Source organism: Toxorhynchites rutilus, chromosome 2, assembly GCF_029784135.1.
Source record: "Toxorhynchites rutilus septentrionalis strain SRP chromosome 2, ASM2978413v1, whole genome shotgun sequence".
In the NCBI taxonomy this organism is placed as follows: domain Eukaryota; kingdom Metazoa; phylum Arthropoda; class Insecta; order Diptera; family Culicidae; genus Toxorhynchites; species Toxorhynchites rutilus.
In genome coordinates, this window is record NC_073745.1 from 145,533,527 (window position 1) to 145,545,758 (window position 12,232).

The window sequence follows — 12,232 nt, forward strand, 5'->3', positions numbered from 1 at the left end:
GCATGTATGTCGATTTGGTGAACGAACAACAGCAGCAAAATGCTGAATTTTCGCATCAAATTTTCTTCAGCGATGAGGCACATTTCGAGCTCGGTGGCTATGTGAACACCCAAAATTTCCATATATGGGGCTCAGAAAATCCACACGTGATTGTTGAGAGGCCATTGCATCCGCCAAAAGTCAGTGTTAGGTGCGCATTATGGTCTGGTGGAGTCATCGGGCCGTATTTCTTTGAAAATGAGGACGGCGAGACGGTAACTGTGAATGGTGAGCGCGATGGCCGCATGTTAACCGACTTTTTTTGTCACAAATTTAAGATATGGATACGGATGACATGTGGTTTCAGCAGGACGGCGCCACGTGCCACACAACACGACCGAATATGGCCATATTGCGAACGAAATTTGAGGGACGCATAATTTCGCGTTTTGGTGATGCCAATTGTACCCGCTAGACTTTTTTTTATGGGGTTATGCGAAAGACCGTGTCTATGCCAACTCTCCGCAAACTCTTGAATATTTGAAAGACATCATTCGTGAAGTTATGACCGAGATACCGCCCCATATGTGCCGAAAAGTCATCGAAAATTACCTGTTCCGGATCAAGGTGTGCGATGAAGCCCTAATATTTATTCATTTGCCAACAGATACAATAGTTATCCCAATGACATGAAAATTACGACACTACACATATTAATTAAAAACTCTACGGAAACAACCCCTAATTCATACAATGTGAAACATTTAAGTCAAACACATCGTAGTATCTGTTGAAGACACGGCACATCCTTCGCATGGGCTCGTTAAATCCATAATTTGTTCGCGAGGGATGGACGCATAAGAAAACATGAGAGCGTAAATTACGGCGGCGGATGTTTATGTTAAGACAGCTTAACAGCGAAGTACAGTCGATGTTACCTTGAAGCAGGTCACCAATGAAGCATGCCATCGTGATGTTACGTCTCGCCTCAAGTGATACAAGTGTATTAACATGCAACGACGTTTGTAGCTTGGCAAGTTGTGGACGTCATTCCAAGGAAGATGCCTCAGAGCGAAACGGATAAACTTTCGTTGGATTGCTTCGATGCGGTTCACCTCGTTTTGGTAGTATGGGCACCACACTACAGCCGAATATTCCAGTATTGGTCGAACCAAAGAACAGTTTTGTACTGTTCTAGAACAGTTTTGTACTGTTGGTACAGCCTTAAGGCAATATATATCCTTGAATTCTTTGGCGAAGCGGAACATGAACCCGAGTTGAGATGAAGCTTTCGACACCACGTAGGCGACGTGGTCCTTGAATGTAAGCTTGGAATCAAGTAGTAATCCAAGATCCTTGACCGTCGATTCCCGTTTCAAGCTTATCCCCGATAGAACATAGTTGTGTTGAATCAATGCACGTTGTCTACAGAATAAAATTATAGAGCATTTCGATGCATTGAGTGACATGCGGTTTAGTTGGCACCACTCGGCGAAAGCTTCTAATTGCAGCTGTAGAAAAACAGCATCGCTTGGTTTCCGTATCACGAGATACAACTTGAGGTCGTCGGCGTACGATTGCGGCATTTCAGAATGTAGTTGACGTCATTCATATACAGCAGAAACAGGAATGGCCCTAGATGGCTGCCTTGAGGAATGCCAGATGTCACGGGGAAGGAAGGAGCAACATAGTCCGCAATTTTGACAGACATGCTTCAACCAGTCAAATAAGAAGAAAGCCAAGCAAGCAGGTCGTTCTGAACACCTAACCTGTCATACTTAGCCAAAGCAATGTCGTGATTCATTTTATCGAATGCTGCAGAGAGGTCTGTATATATAGCATCTACTTGATGGCCTTGCTCAATTTCACGGATGATGTAGGAAGTGAACTGTACTAAATTGGTAGTCGTTGAGCGCTTGGACATGAAACCTTGCTGGTCCATCGAAATGCAGTGAGCGAAGTTTTGAACCAATTCTTCGAGAATAATTAGCTCGAGAAGTTTCGACGTAGCACTTAAAGCGGCTATTCCCCGATAGTTCGATACAGTCCTTTGGCAACCCTTTTTGTGAATCGGAAAAACGTAAGATTCCTTCCAGCAGGATGGGAAGTCACCAGACCTCAGGGAGAGATTGAAAGTATTGGCTAGAGGTGTTGCTAGAGCAATCAAGCAGCGTTTCAGGACCAAGGACGGAATACCATCAGGACCGGAACCCTTCGAACATTTCAGTTGACTCCCGGCTGAGATAACCATTTCTCTCGTAATAGCAAACGGTCCATTTGAGAAGGATGAGAAAGGAACGTTGCGAGATGCAGCTGCTACGTCCTGGCTGTTTGTTCGTTCGTTACTGAAAACGCTGCTGACCTGTTTACGAAATAATTCTGCAATATCTGGAATGGTTGCAGCGTTCACTAAACCGTTAGTCATGGTTGAGGGGAGCCCTGTTTCCTTCCTTTGACTATTCACGTGTTGCCAGAACCTCTTAGGGTTGGATTTCAGACGACGTTGGAGCTGTCTTAGGTGCGCTTGATGTAGTTGATCGTTCAATCTTCTGTAGTCCGAATTAGCCTTGGAATAACGTGTTTTCGTGGATTCGGTATGAAGTTTGGCATGTTCCCGAAAAGCTGCCCTTTTCCGTTTCTTCAAACGCTTAAGCTCCGATTTCGACCATGCAGGTTTGAGAGGTACACGGTTAGTTCGCTCAGGTACAAATTGATCAATGGCAAAGATTATGATGCACGATACCGTTGATGCCGCGTCGTTGACGTCGCCCAATTAACAATCATCCCAATTAACGTTTGAGAGGAAATTGTTCATCTCGTCGAAGTTGGCTTTGTCGAAGTTGTAATATATGCTCTCTGTCGTGTCTTTGTAATCACATTGTACGCAAATATCAATGCTGACCAGCAACGGGGGATGATGTATGCAACTTTTCACTAGCGGAGCAGGAGCTGGTATTACGGAGCAACTGGAACACATTTCCTCACTCACAAAGCAGAGCTAGGTGGACATTTGAATGATATTGTATTTCACACATAATGGCATAAACCAAACTTTAATTTGAAATAAAAGTTTCATCGAAAATTTTTAGTTGGAAAACCCTGTACATATAGAAGTAAAATTCTGATTATACGCGAGCGTAACATGAGAAAATATATAACACATGCATTTATATACAGCAGAAATATATAGTGTGCGAAAACGATAATTTTCTACACACTGTTTCGCAAAATTATTGAATACCGGGCGATGGGTGAGGGAGGAAGACGAAAGAAACGAGCGCCATTGTGGCAGCCATTTGTGGCTTTTTTCCACCTTCACCTTAAGATCATCAGATTTTGTTTCCCATTCCGGAAACTGGTCTATGAGTTTCTTCCAGGAGTTTTCAATCGTACTCTGTCTTACCTCATTCCAAATTGGTGGGTTATATCTATTATATAACCACAAAGTTGACGTAGGACTACCGTTGACTTAGTAATTCGTTTGTATTGATTAAATTATTGATTGAATGAGTGTTGTGTTCGTACCCGCTATTGTAGCCCGTGTTGGGAGAATACTTTCCGGAGTACAAAATGCATGCATTCAAAATGCATTTGCAATGCCGATTTCCCCTGATTCTTTGGTTTTGAAGTCCATGTTAGGGAAACAGGGAAGTCCTACGCCAAACATTCAATAATTTTGAATCGCCCTTTTAAAAAATCAATCGTAATTCAGATTGGTCATATGATAATGAAAATTGTGATTGCAGGTGTGATCCGTCATAAGTACTTAATTTCAATAAAATCTCGAGTCGCGTCAAAATTTGCTGTTTTGACGTAGGACTACGTCTAACCGGAAGATATAGGGGGTGAAATGGAAATATAGGCACTGAACAAGTAGGAAAAAATGCAAGATTTGGAACGCTTATAACTCGAGCATTTCTCAATAGATCGCAAAGGTTTTTGCATCAATTGATAGGAAATATATCTACGCATCTATCATAATGAATAACATTTCATTTTTCTTGAGATAAATAATTGAATAATTGTGAAATATCGAGCATTGTCAAAATGCACTATGTGCCCATTTTTGATTGGTCCATTTTGTGCTCCTCAAATCGAACCGACCAAAACGGGCAACCAGAGCAGCAGCGAAATAGAATGAACCACGATTGGAAAGGAAAAAGAAAAAAAATGAACGAAACATTGGTCGCAGTGTCACACATGCGTAATTCTCGAGCCAGCCAGTCAGCTTAAAAATCCCCGCTTCGCTGCCGTAACGATCATTCTCTTTCAAACCGTACACCACATCAGTTCGCATCACAACACATCAACAAACCAACCCAAGCAGCCATGTCTGGACAAGGCAAAGGAGGAAAAGTGAAGGGAAAGGCAAAATCCCGCTCGAACCGTGTTTAGTTTCGGCCGCCGAAGTGATTGAGCTAGCTGACAAAGCTGCTCGCGACGATAAGAAAAACTGCATTCGGATCAGAACACATTCGGTGGACATCAAGACAACAGGCAGTTGCAGCGAGTGGCGAGTGGCAAACGCAATCGCAAAACGGCAGCAGGTAGCAGAAGAAAAAAGTTTGTTCTTTTAACAATCTGCTTTGGTGGCAAATCCAGAACAAGGCGGCATCGAGGGCGTTCGAAATGGTTTTTTTTAAAACCACGAGTACAAAGTTTTCTAAATTGGAACCATTCCATAAAACAAGGCGCTTATCAGGGCCATTAAACCTTTCAAAAAAGAGTTTACGAAATACAGTTAAATGCTTTCTACAATAATATAATAAATAATAATAAAACACAAATTGATTTTTTCATAATTTATTTGCCAGGATCTGATGAGTATGTGAATTTGGCAGTTGTTCTGAGATTATTGATAGTTGGGGACTTTCCTGATTATTCAATTTTCACCAATTCTTAAATTGTTTCCAGATTGAAAGTACAGTAATTTACAATTAGTTCGACATTTAGCTTATTGGACGGACATGTAATGCGACATAATTAGTTGGACATTTTTGTAAACATAGAGATCCAAATTATGACCCCACATTGAAAGTCGACACTGTACCACTGTCATCGAAAATGTTCAATTACAGGTTAAAATTACCTCCAATCCGACACTAAGTGGTGGTAATGCGACGTGCCATTGAATGTAATTTACTGTACAATATGTCACAAGCTGGATGGGAAGAAATTTTCCAACTGTGAAAGCTGTGGTGAGTGGCAAACGCAATCGCTAAACAGAAAGGTTTAGCCGAACAAGATGGGGATATCGAGTGATAACAAAACAATAAACTCTTTAGATTGAAGATAATTTTGTGATCCTGAAAAGGACCCTTTTTAGCCTGCATGTGAATCCAACGAGCGAACAAATCGTGATGAATGTATTTTTTTGCCATCGCTGCCTTTTAACGCTCATTCGTTCGTCTCGTTGGACTCGTCCCTTTGGCTGAGTCTGCCGATTTGTCTCTATCCTGTGAGTGTGTACCGCTAGAGTATAAAATACGTGGACCCCAAAAAAATATGTTATTTTCTTTCAAACCGTAAACAAACCGTGTGGTTGTACGGCATCGTTTAACATCGCATCGCATCACATCGACAAAGCAACACAAGCAGCAACGTGGACGTGTTGACGTAACAAAGGAGGACAAGTGAAGGGAAAGGCAAAGTCCCACTCGAACCGTGCAAGTGTGCAGTTCCACGTAGGTGTATTCGCCAATTTCTCCGCAAGGGTAGCTAGGCCGAGCGCGTTAGTACCAGTGCACCAGTCTACCTAGCTGGCGTTATATAGTTTCGGCCGCCGAAGTGATCGAGTTAGCTGGCAAAGCTGCTCGAGACGATAAGAAAACCCGCATTCAGAACAGAACACATTCGGTTCGGTGGACATCAAGACAACAGGCAGTTGCAGCGAGTGGCGAGTGGCAAACGCAATCGCAAAACGGCAGCTGGTAGCAGAAGAAAAAAGTTTGTTCTTTATATAATCTGCTTTGGTGGCAAATCCAGAACAAGGCGGCATCGAGGGCGTTCGAAATGGTTTTTTTTTTCAAAATCACGAGTATTAAGTTTTCTAAATTGAAACCATTCCATAAAACAAGGCGCTTTTCAGGGCCATTAAACCTTCCAAAAAAAAGTTTAGGAAATACAGTTCAATGCTTTCTAAAACAATATCCAAAATAATAATAAAACACAAATTGATTTTTTCATAATTTGTTTGCCAGGATATGTGAATTTGGCAGTTGTTCTGAGCTAATTGATTTTCACCAATTCTTAAATTGCTTCTAGATTGAAAGTACAGTAATTTACACTTATCTCGACATTTAGCTAATTGGACGGACCTGTAATGCGACATATTTAGTTGGACATTTTTGTAAACGTAGAGTTCGGGGTCCACATTATGACCCCACATTGAAAGTCGACACTATACCACTGTCATCGCAAATGTTCAATTACAGGTTAAACAATATGTCACAAGCTGGATGGGAAGAAATTTTCCAACTGTGAAAGCTGTGGCGAGTGGCAAATGCAATCGCTAAACAGAAAGGTTCAGCCGAACAAGATGGGGATATCGAGTGATAACAAAAACACAACACCAAAGGTTTTTTTCAGAACCATCAACATATTCATAAAGAGTAAACAGTAAACTAATCCAGTTTTCAGGTAGATAGGTAGGTATTCACGTAGGAGAAGAAAATAAAACAATATATTTAAAATAAATATTTAACAAAAGCTGTCCCCTTTGTATAGTCCTACGTCACTCCGGTTATGTCCCCGACATTACCCACCCGTCTTTTTTTTTGGTTGATTTCGCGTGGAATTGTGCAATATTAAACTGAGAGCATCTCTTTGGCTGGGTTCGAGTGTGACTTGGCCGCAGTTCTAATGAACATAAATCGAAGTTAGTTGGAGCCATCAGCATTACTGCATGGCATGGATGTGTAGCACATTCTTTTGATTGTTTTTCAGTGATTTTCGACGCAAAAATATTTTTATATTTTTGGAGAGTACGGATCAGCGCGCTTCAGTGCTGGACGCAGGTTCAAACTCCCAAGAGTGAAGAGAGAGTAAAAGCGTGTGACCCACTCGTACCAAGATTTCAAGATTTCCAAGATTCCATGATTTCAACTAGCGCACACTGGCTCTTTATATATACGCTGGTGAAAGGGTCTCTGCGTGAAAGAAACCGCGTCAAAAAAAACCATATACTAACAATTGATTAACTGGATTTTTTCGCATGCTACAATCATGATATCTGTTTCTCCTTTTATTTATGAGCTACTAATCAGTGATAAAATACAAACTTATTCCGTGAAAACACATATCAATTAACACATAAAATCTATTTGCACTGGAGTCACTTTTTACGCGATTGATACGTGCCGCGTAAAAAACGCGTAAATTCCGAAATCCGTGTAAAAAAAAAACCGCGTAAAAGCGACTTCAGTGTACTCAGATTTTATCAGATTAGCATGCTCGAAGGCAGTTTCCAATCGTTATATTTTTAACTCTTACTCAACCATTCGAATATACATTTCCTGATATTTCCACAAAAACTTATCATTATTGTTAGTTACGCCACGTCGAAAGGTAGGTTGGCGGGTATCCAAATAATCCTACATTATCGACAGCCCTACGACAGCTGTAAAGGATGATAGAAAAATAGGAAGGTTGAACAATAGACAAAGAAAAACAAAGTAACATTGAAGGTGAATTGAAATCTATCCTAAACAATACTTAATCTATTCTAAAACTAGTGAACGTATGCTAAAAAATTCTCCAGTTCATGATCTTAATTACTACTGCTGAGAACTTAAAATGAAATTTAAAATATAAAATATGAAACTTATGTGTAAATTTATAGATATAACTGATGAATTGAATTAAATTAAAATCAATCTACTGCAATATTCCTGCGACTTGAAAATAAGAGAACGAACAGATTCGGTTGTGTCGCTCTCGCCAGTTTAAATGAAAATTTCAGCCAGAATTACTAAAAGTAAAAAAAAACTCATACTTAAATTTAAGAAGGTGCCTAATCCCTGTTTATTTGTATTTTAGGAATTTTATAACTTCGTATCAAATAAATTGTAACCTGATTGGAGTTGATAAAATTAGAATTCATTTTTGCTGAATGCAACATCTTATAAAATTCTTTTAAGAATCCACTCTGAGATGTCAAAAAAATCCACTAACTCTGGCCGACCGAGCGATGTCCCGATGGCAGATGAAGCAGCGGCAAGTAACGCTGGTGACGCATTGGTAGCTACAACCACTCCCGTCGGTGTAGTTCCCCCTCCCCGCAGTATGCAGGTTAATTCAAATCAATCAAATGCTTCTTTGACTGCAATACCCGTTCGAAACACCGGAGCGAACCCAAAGGCGCTGAGGTTTGATACCGCAGGTGACCAAATAAAATTAATTCCGCATCCGTCCGATGCGAGACGATATCCGATTCGTGACTGTCGAAGGAAACTAGATTTCCACTGTCAATTGTGTAATAAGCGTGACGACGATCAAATGGTGCAGTGTGATAACGATGGCTGTAAACATTGGTTTCACTATGAGTGCGTAGAAGTCACGGATGACGTCGCCAACGTGACCTGGATCTGTCCCATATGCGATGCCACGAAGGATTCAACACCTACAGCGATTCATCCCATCGCCAGTACTAACACCAACCAGGGTCATCGCAGTATGCCGAATGAAAGGCAAAGTCAAATCGAGCCGGCAGTAGAGGGTACCAGTACGGATCGACTGAAGAGTAAGGCGAACTCTGGAAAGAGTAAGGCGAACTCACCAAGGAATAAAGAAAAAAAAAAAAAAGTTGCAAAAGCTCAAAGATCAGTATGAACTAGAGAAGAAGTTCTTGGATGATAAGTACAAGATCCTGATGGATAACGGCAGTGATAAGTCATCGATCATCAGCGATTTGGAAAAGATGTCGAAGATCCAGGAATGGGTGAATGAAACGGAACGCCATGGTGAACAGAACGATTCCGGTTTAGCAGAGGAGACAAATGGACCCGCATTGAATAACTCGAAGCAGCCCCAGGAGAGTTAAACTCCGTGTCCCGCTCAGCAAAATAAACCACCATCGATTGATTCGGACCTACAAAGTCAGCCAGGGCAGCGTACACCTACGCACCCGTCAAGATTCACTTCACATCGACCATCCAATGTTCCTTTGCATCCGGGCACCCTTGTAGATGGCAATGAATTTTTTCCCAGACAGGAATCAACCCCGCTTCATACATCATATCCAGCTCCACCAGCAAGAACAGTAAACGACGAGACAGTGTGTATCCTAAATCGAAGTCAGCTTGCCGCACGTCAAGCGGTTTCCAAGGACTTGCCGGATTTCAGTGGGAACCCGGAAGACTGGCCGCTATTCTTTTCAATGTTCAACTCCTCAACCTCAATGTGTGGGTTCTCAAACGAGGAGAATATGTTGCGTTTACGAAAATGCTTGAAAGGCAAAGCACTAGAAGCGGTGAGGTGTCGTTTGCTTCATCCGTCTAATGTAGCTAGTGTTATTTCGACGCTTAAAATGCTGTACGGGAGACCAGAGGCTATTATCCAGGCAATAATCCGTAAGGTCCGCTCATTACCGTCACCAAATATGGAGAAGCTGGAGACAGTAGTAAACTTCGCGCTTACGGTAGAGAATCTTGTCGCCATAATCCACGCGTGCGAGGTCAGTGACTTCGTATATAACTCATCGCTCAGATACGAATTGGTGGTTAGGCTACCATCATCTCTAAAGATGGACTGGGCCAGATACTCTCGTGGGAAATCAAACATAACACTGATTGATTTCAGTGCGTGGCTGTATACTACGGCGGAGGACGCTAGCACCATTATGATCAGTAGCAGTAGCAGCGAGCAGCGTTCTCGAGGTGGGAAAAAGGATGGCTTTCTGAATTTCCATTCCGAGTTACAGTGTACAAGTAATAGATCAACCGGACCACCTTCTAAAACGAAATATAATGCTGTTGTCAATGAGCAGTGTGCTGTGTGCAAAGGAAACTGTCCGTCTATAGCGAAGTGCAAGAGATTCGAGGATTTTAGCTACGACTCGAAGTGGGCAACCGTGAAGGAATGCAAGCTTTGCCGAAAATGCTTGCGAAAACACAATGGATCCTGCAAGCAGTCGAAGCCGTGTGGTATAAATGGGTGTGAGTTTTTCCATCACCCTCTTCTCCATAACACGCAGAAGCACGAAGTTCCAAGATCATTACCGCCGTCAATTCCTGCATCCAGCAACATCAATACTGAGACGAGGAATGCGAATCATAGCTGCAATGTTCACCAAGGCCAATCGGAGATTTTGTTTCGAATCGTTCCTGTTAAGCTGTACGGACCGATGAAAACGATACGCACCTACGCATTCGTGGATGATGTATCCGAGCTCACTTTAATGGAGCAAAGCCTGGCAGAAGAGTTGGGAATTCAAGGACCATCAAAATCTTTGTGTTTAAAGTGGACCGGTGGAACACAAAAGCTGTCGCAGTCACAGCAAATCAACGTACAGATCTCCGGTATTAGTAGCTCGAAGAAGTATGAGCTGGCCGGTGTGTACACGATGTCCTCACTGCAAATTCGTCCACAGACGCTACGACATACGGAACTCCAAGAAAAATATCCGCATTTGAAAGGATTACCACTCGAGTCCTACAGCAACGTCAGTCCACGGATTCTTATCGGTCTAGATCACGCAACACTTGGTAATGCAATCAAGAGCCGCGAAGGCAACGATAATGAGCCCATTGCCGTTAAGACTCGTCTGGGCTGGATAGTCTTGGAAACTGTACCGACAAGGAGAAAGCAGAGCGATACGTGAACTACCATAGCGTGCAGAGCTGCGAATGCAACCGAGATCCCGACGAGGACCTACATAAATTAGTGAAATCCCATTTTTCGCTTGACAGCCTCGGGATCGCGAAACCAGATAAGCTGCTGATATCGCATCAGGACCAACGAGCACAAATGCTCCTAGAAAAATATACACGTCTCACTGAGGTTGGTCGTTATGAAACCGGACTCCTGTGGAAGTACGATAATGTCCGACTCCCGGACAGTGAAACGATGGCACTGAAACGATGGAAGTGCTTGACAAATCGTATGAAGAAGGATCCGGCGTTAGCCACTGCGATAAAAGCAAAAATCGACGACCACGTAAGCAAGGGCTACGTGAGGAAGCTGACTACAGAGGAACTCCAAACGCCACAACATCGCGTGTGGTACCTTCCAATTTTCCCGGTCGTCAACCCGAACAAACCAGACAAAATGAGGCTTGTATGGGACGCAGCAGCCACTGTCCATGGAGTGTCGCTCAACACCTTTCTGCTAAAGGGACCTGACCAGCTGACATCGCTTCTTTCGGTGCTGGTACAATTCCGAGAGTTTAGAATAGCAGTAAGCGGAGACATCCGTGAGATGTTTCATCGGGTGCTGATACGCGTTGATGATCAGCATTGTCTGCGCTTCTTTTGGAAGGATGACGATCAAGCAACGGAGCCAAGTGTCTACGTAGTGCAGGTTATGACCTTCGGCGCCTGCTGCTCTCCGAGTACAGCACAATATGTGAAAAATATCAACGCTAAGAGATTCGAGCCAGATCATCCGATAGCTGTTGATGCAATCGTCAAACGACATTACGTGGACGATATGCTAGTGAGCGTAGAGTCCGTAGAAAAAGCAGTTCAACTGGTTCAGGACGTGAAAAAAATTCATGCAGCAGCCGGGTTTGAAATGTTGAACTGGATATCGAATTCCCGTGGCGTCTTGGCTGCCATCAATGAAGAAACCACACCAGAGAAAAACCTCGACATCGGTAAGGAAAGTACAACTGAGAAAGTGCTTGGCATGTGGTGGGACACCTCAAAGGACTGCTTTACCTACAAGGTCTCTTCACGATACGAACAGGACCTCATTTCAGGAAATCGAAGACCCACAAAAAGAGAGGTTCTTCGAACGCTAATGATGGTTTTTGACCCGTTGGGACTAATCGCGCACGTTTTGATGTTCCTCAAGGTGTTGCTCCAGGAGATCAGGCGTACTCCAGTTGGCTGGGACGATCCAATCGAGGATGCAAAATACGATAAATGGCCTTCGTGGTTGGCAGTTTTCCCGTACATAGCAACCATCGAAATTCCACGCTGCTACCGAACGCTTACACCCACGGGAGCAGGCACAGTAGTACAGATGCATACGTTCGTCGATGCTAGCGAGAGCGGATTCGCAGCGGTGGTGTACCTTCGATTTGAGAACCATG

General features: G+C 42.9%; 1 protein-coding gene across 3 annotated transcripts in view; it reads left to right on the plus strand.

Moving 5' to 3' along the window:
- Positions 1 to 12,232, plus strand: part of LOC129769082 (zinc finger protein 260-like) — a 45,555-nt gene that overhangs the window by 12,434 nt on the left and 20,889 nt on the right. The window contains exon 5 of one of the 3 annotated variants that reach the window (XM_055771100.1): positions 6,414 to 6,610. The exons of the other annotated variants lie outside the window; for them this stretch is intronic. Within the exon in view, the coding sequence (XP_055627075.1) occupies positions 6,414 to 6,418 (5 nt within the window). The 3' untranslated portion in view covers positions 6,419 to 6,610. Of the gene's footprint in view, positions 1 to 6,413; positions 6,611 to 12,232 lie in introns of those variants that run through there. 3 annotated transcript variants of the gene reach the window in all.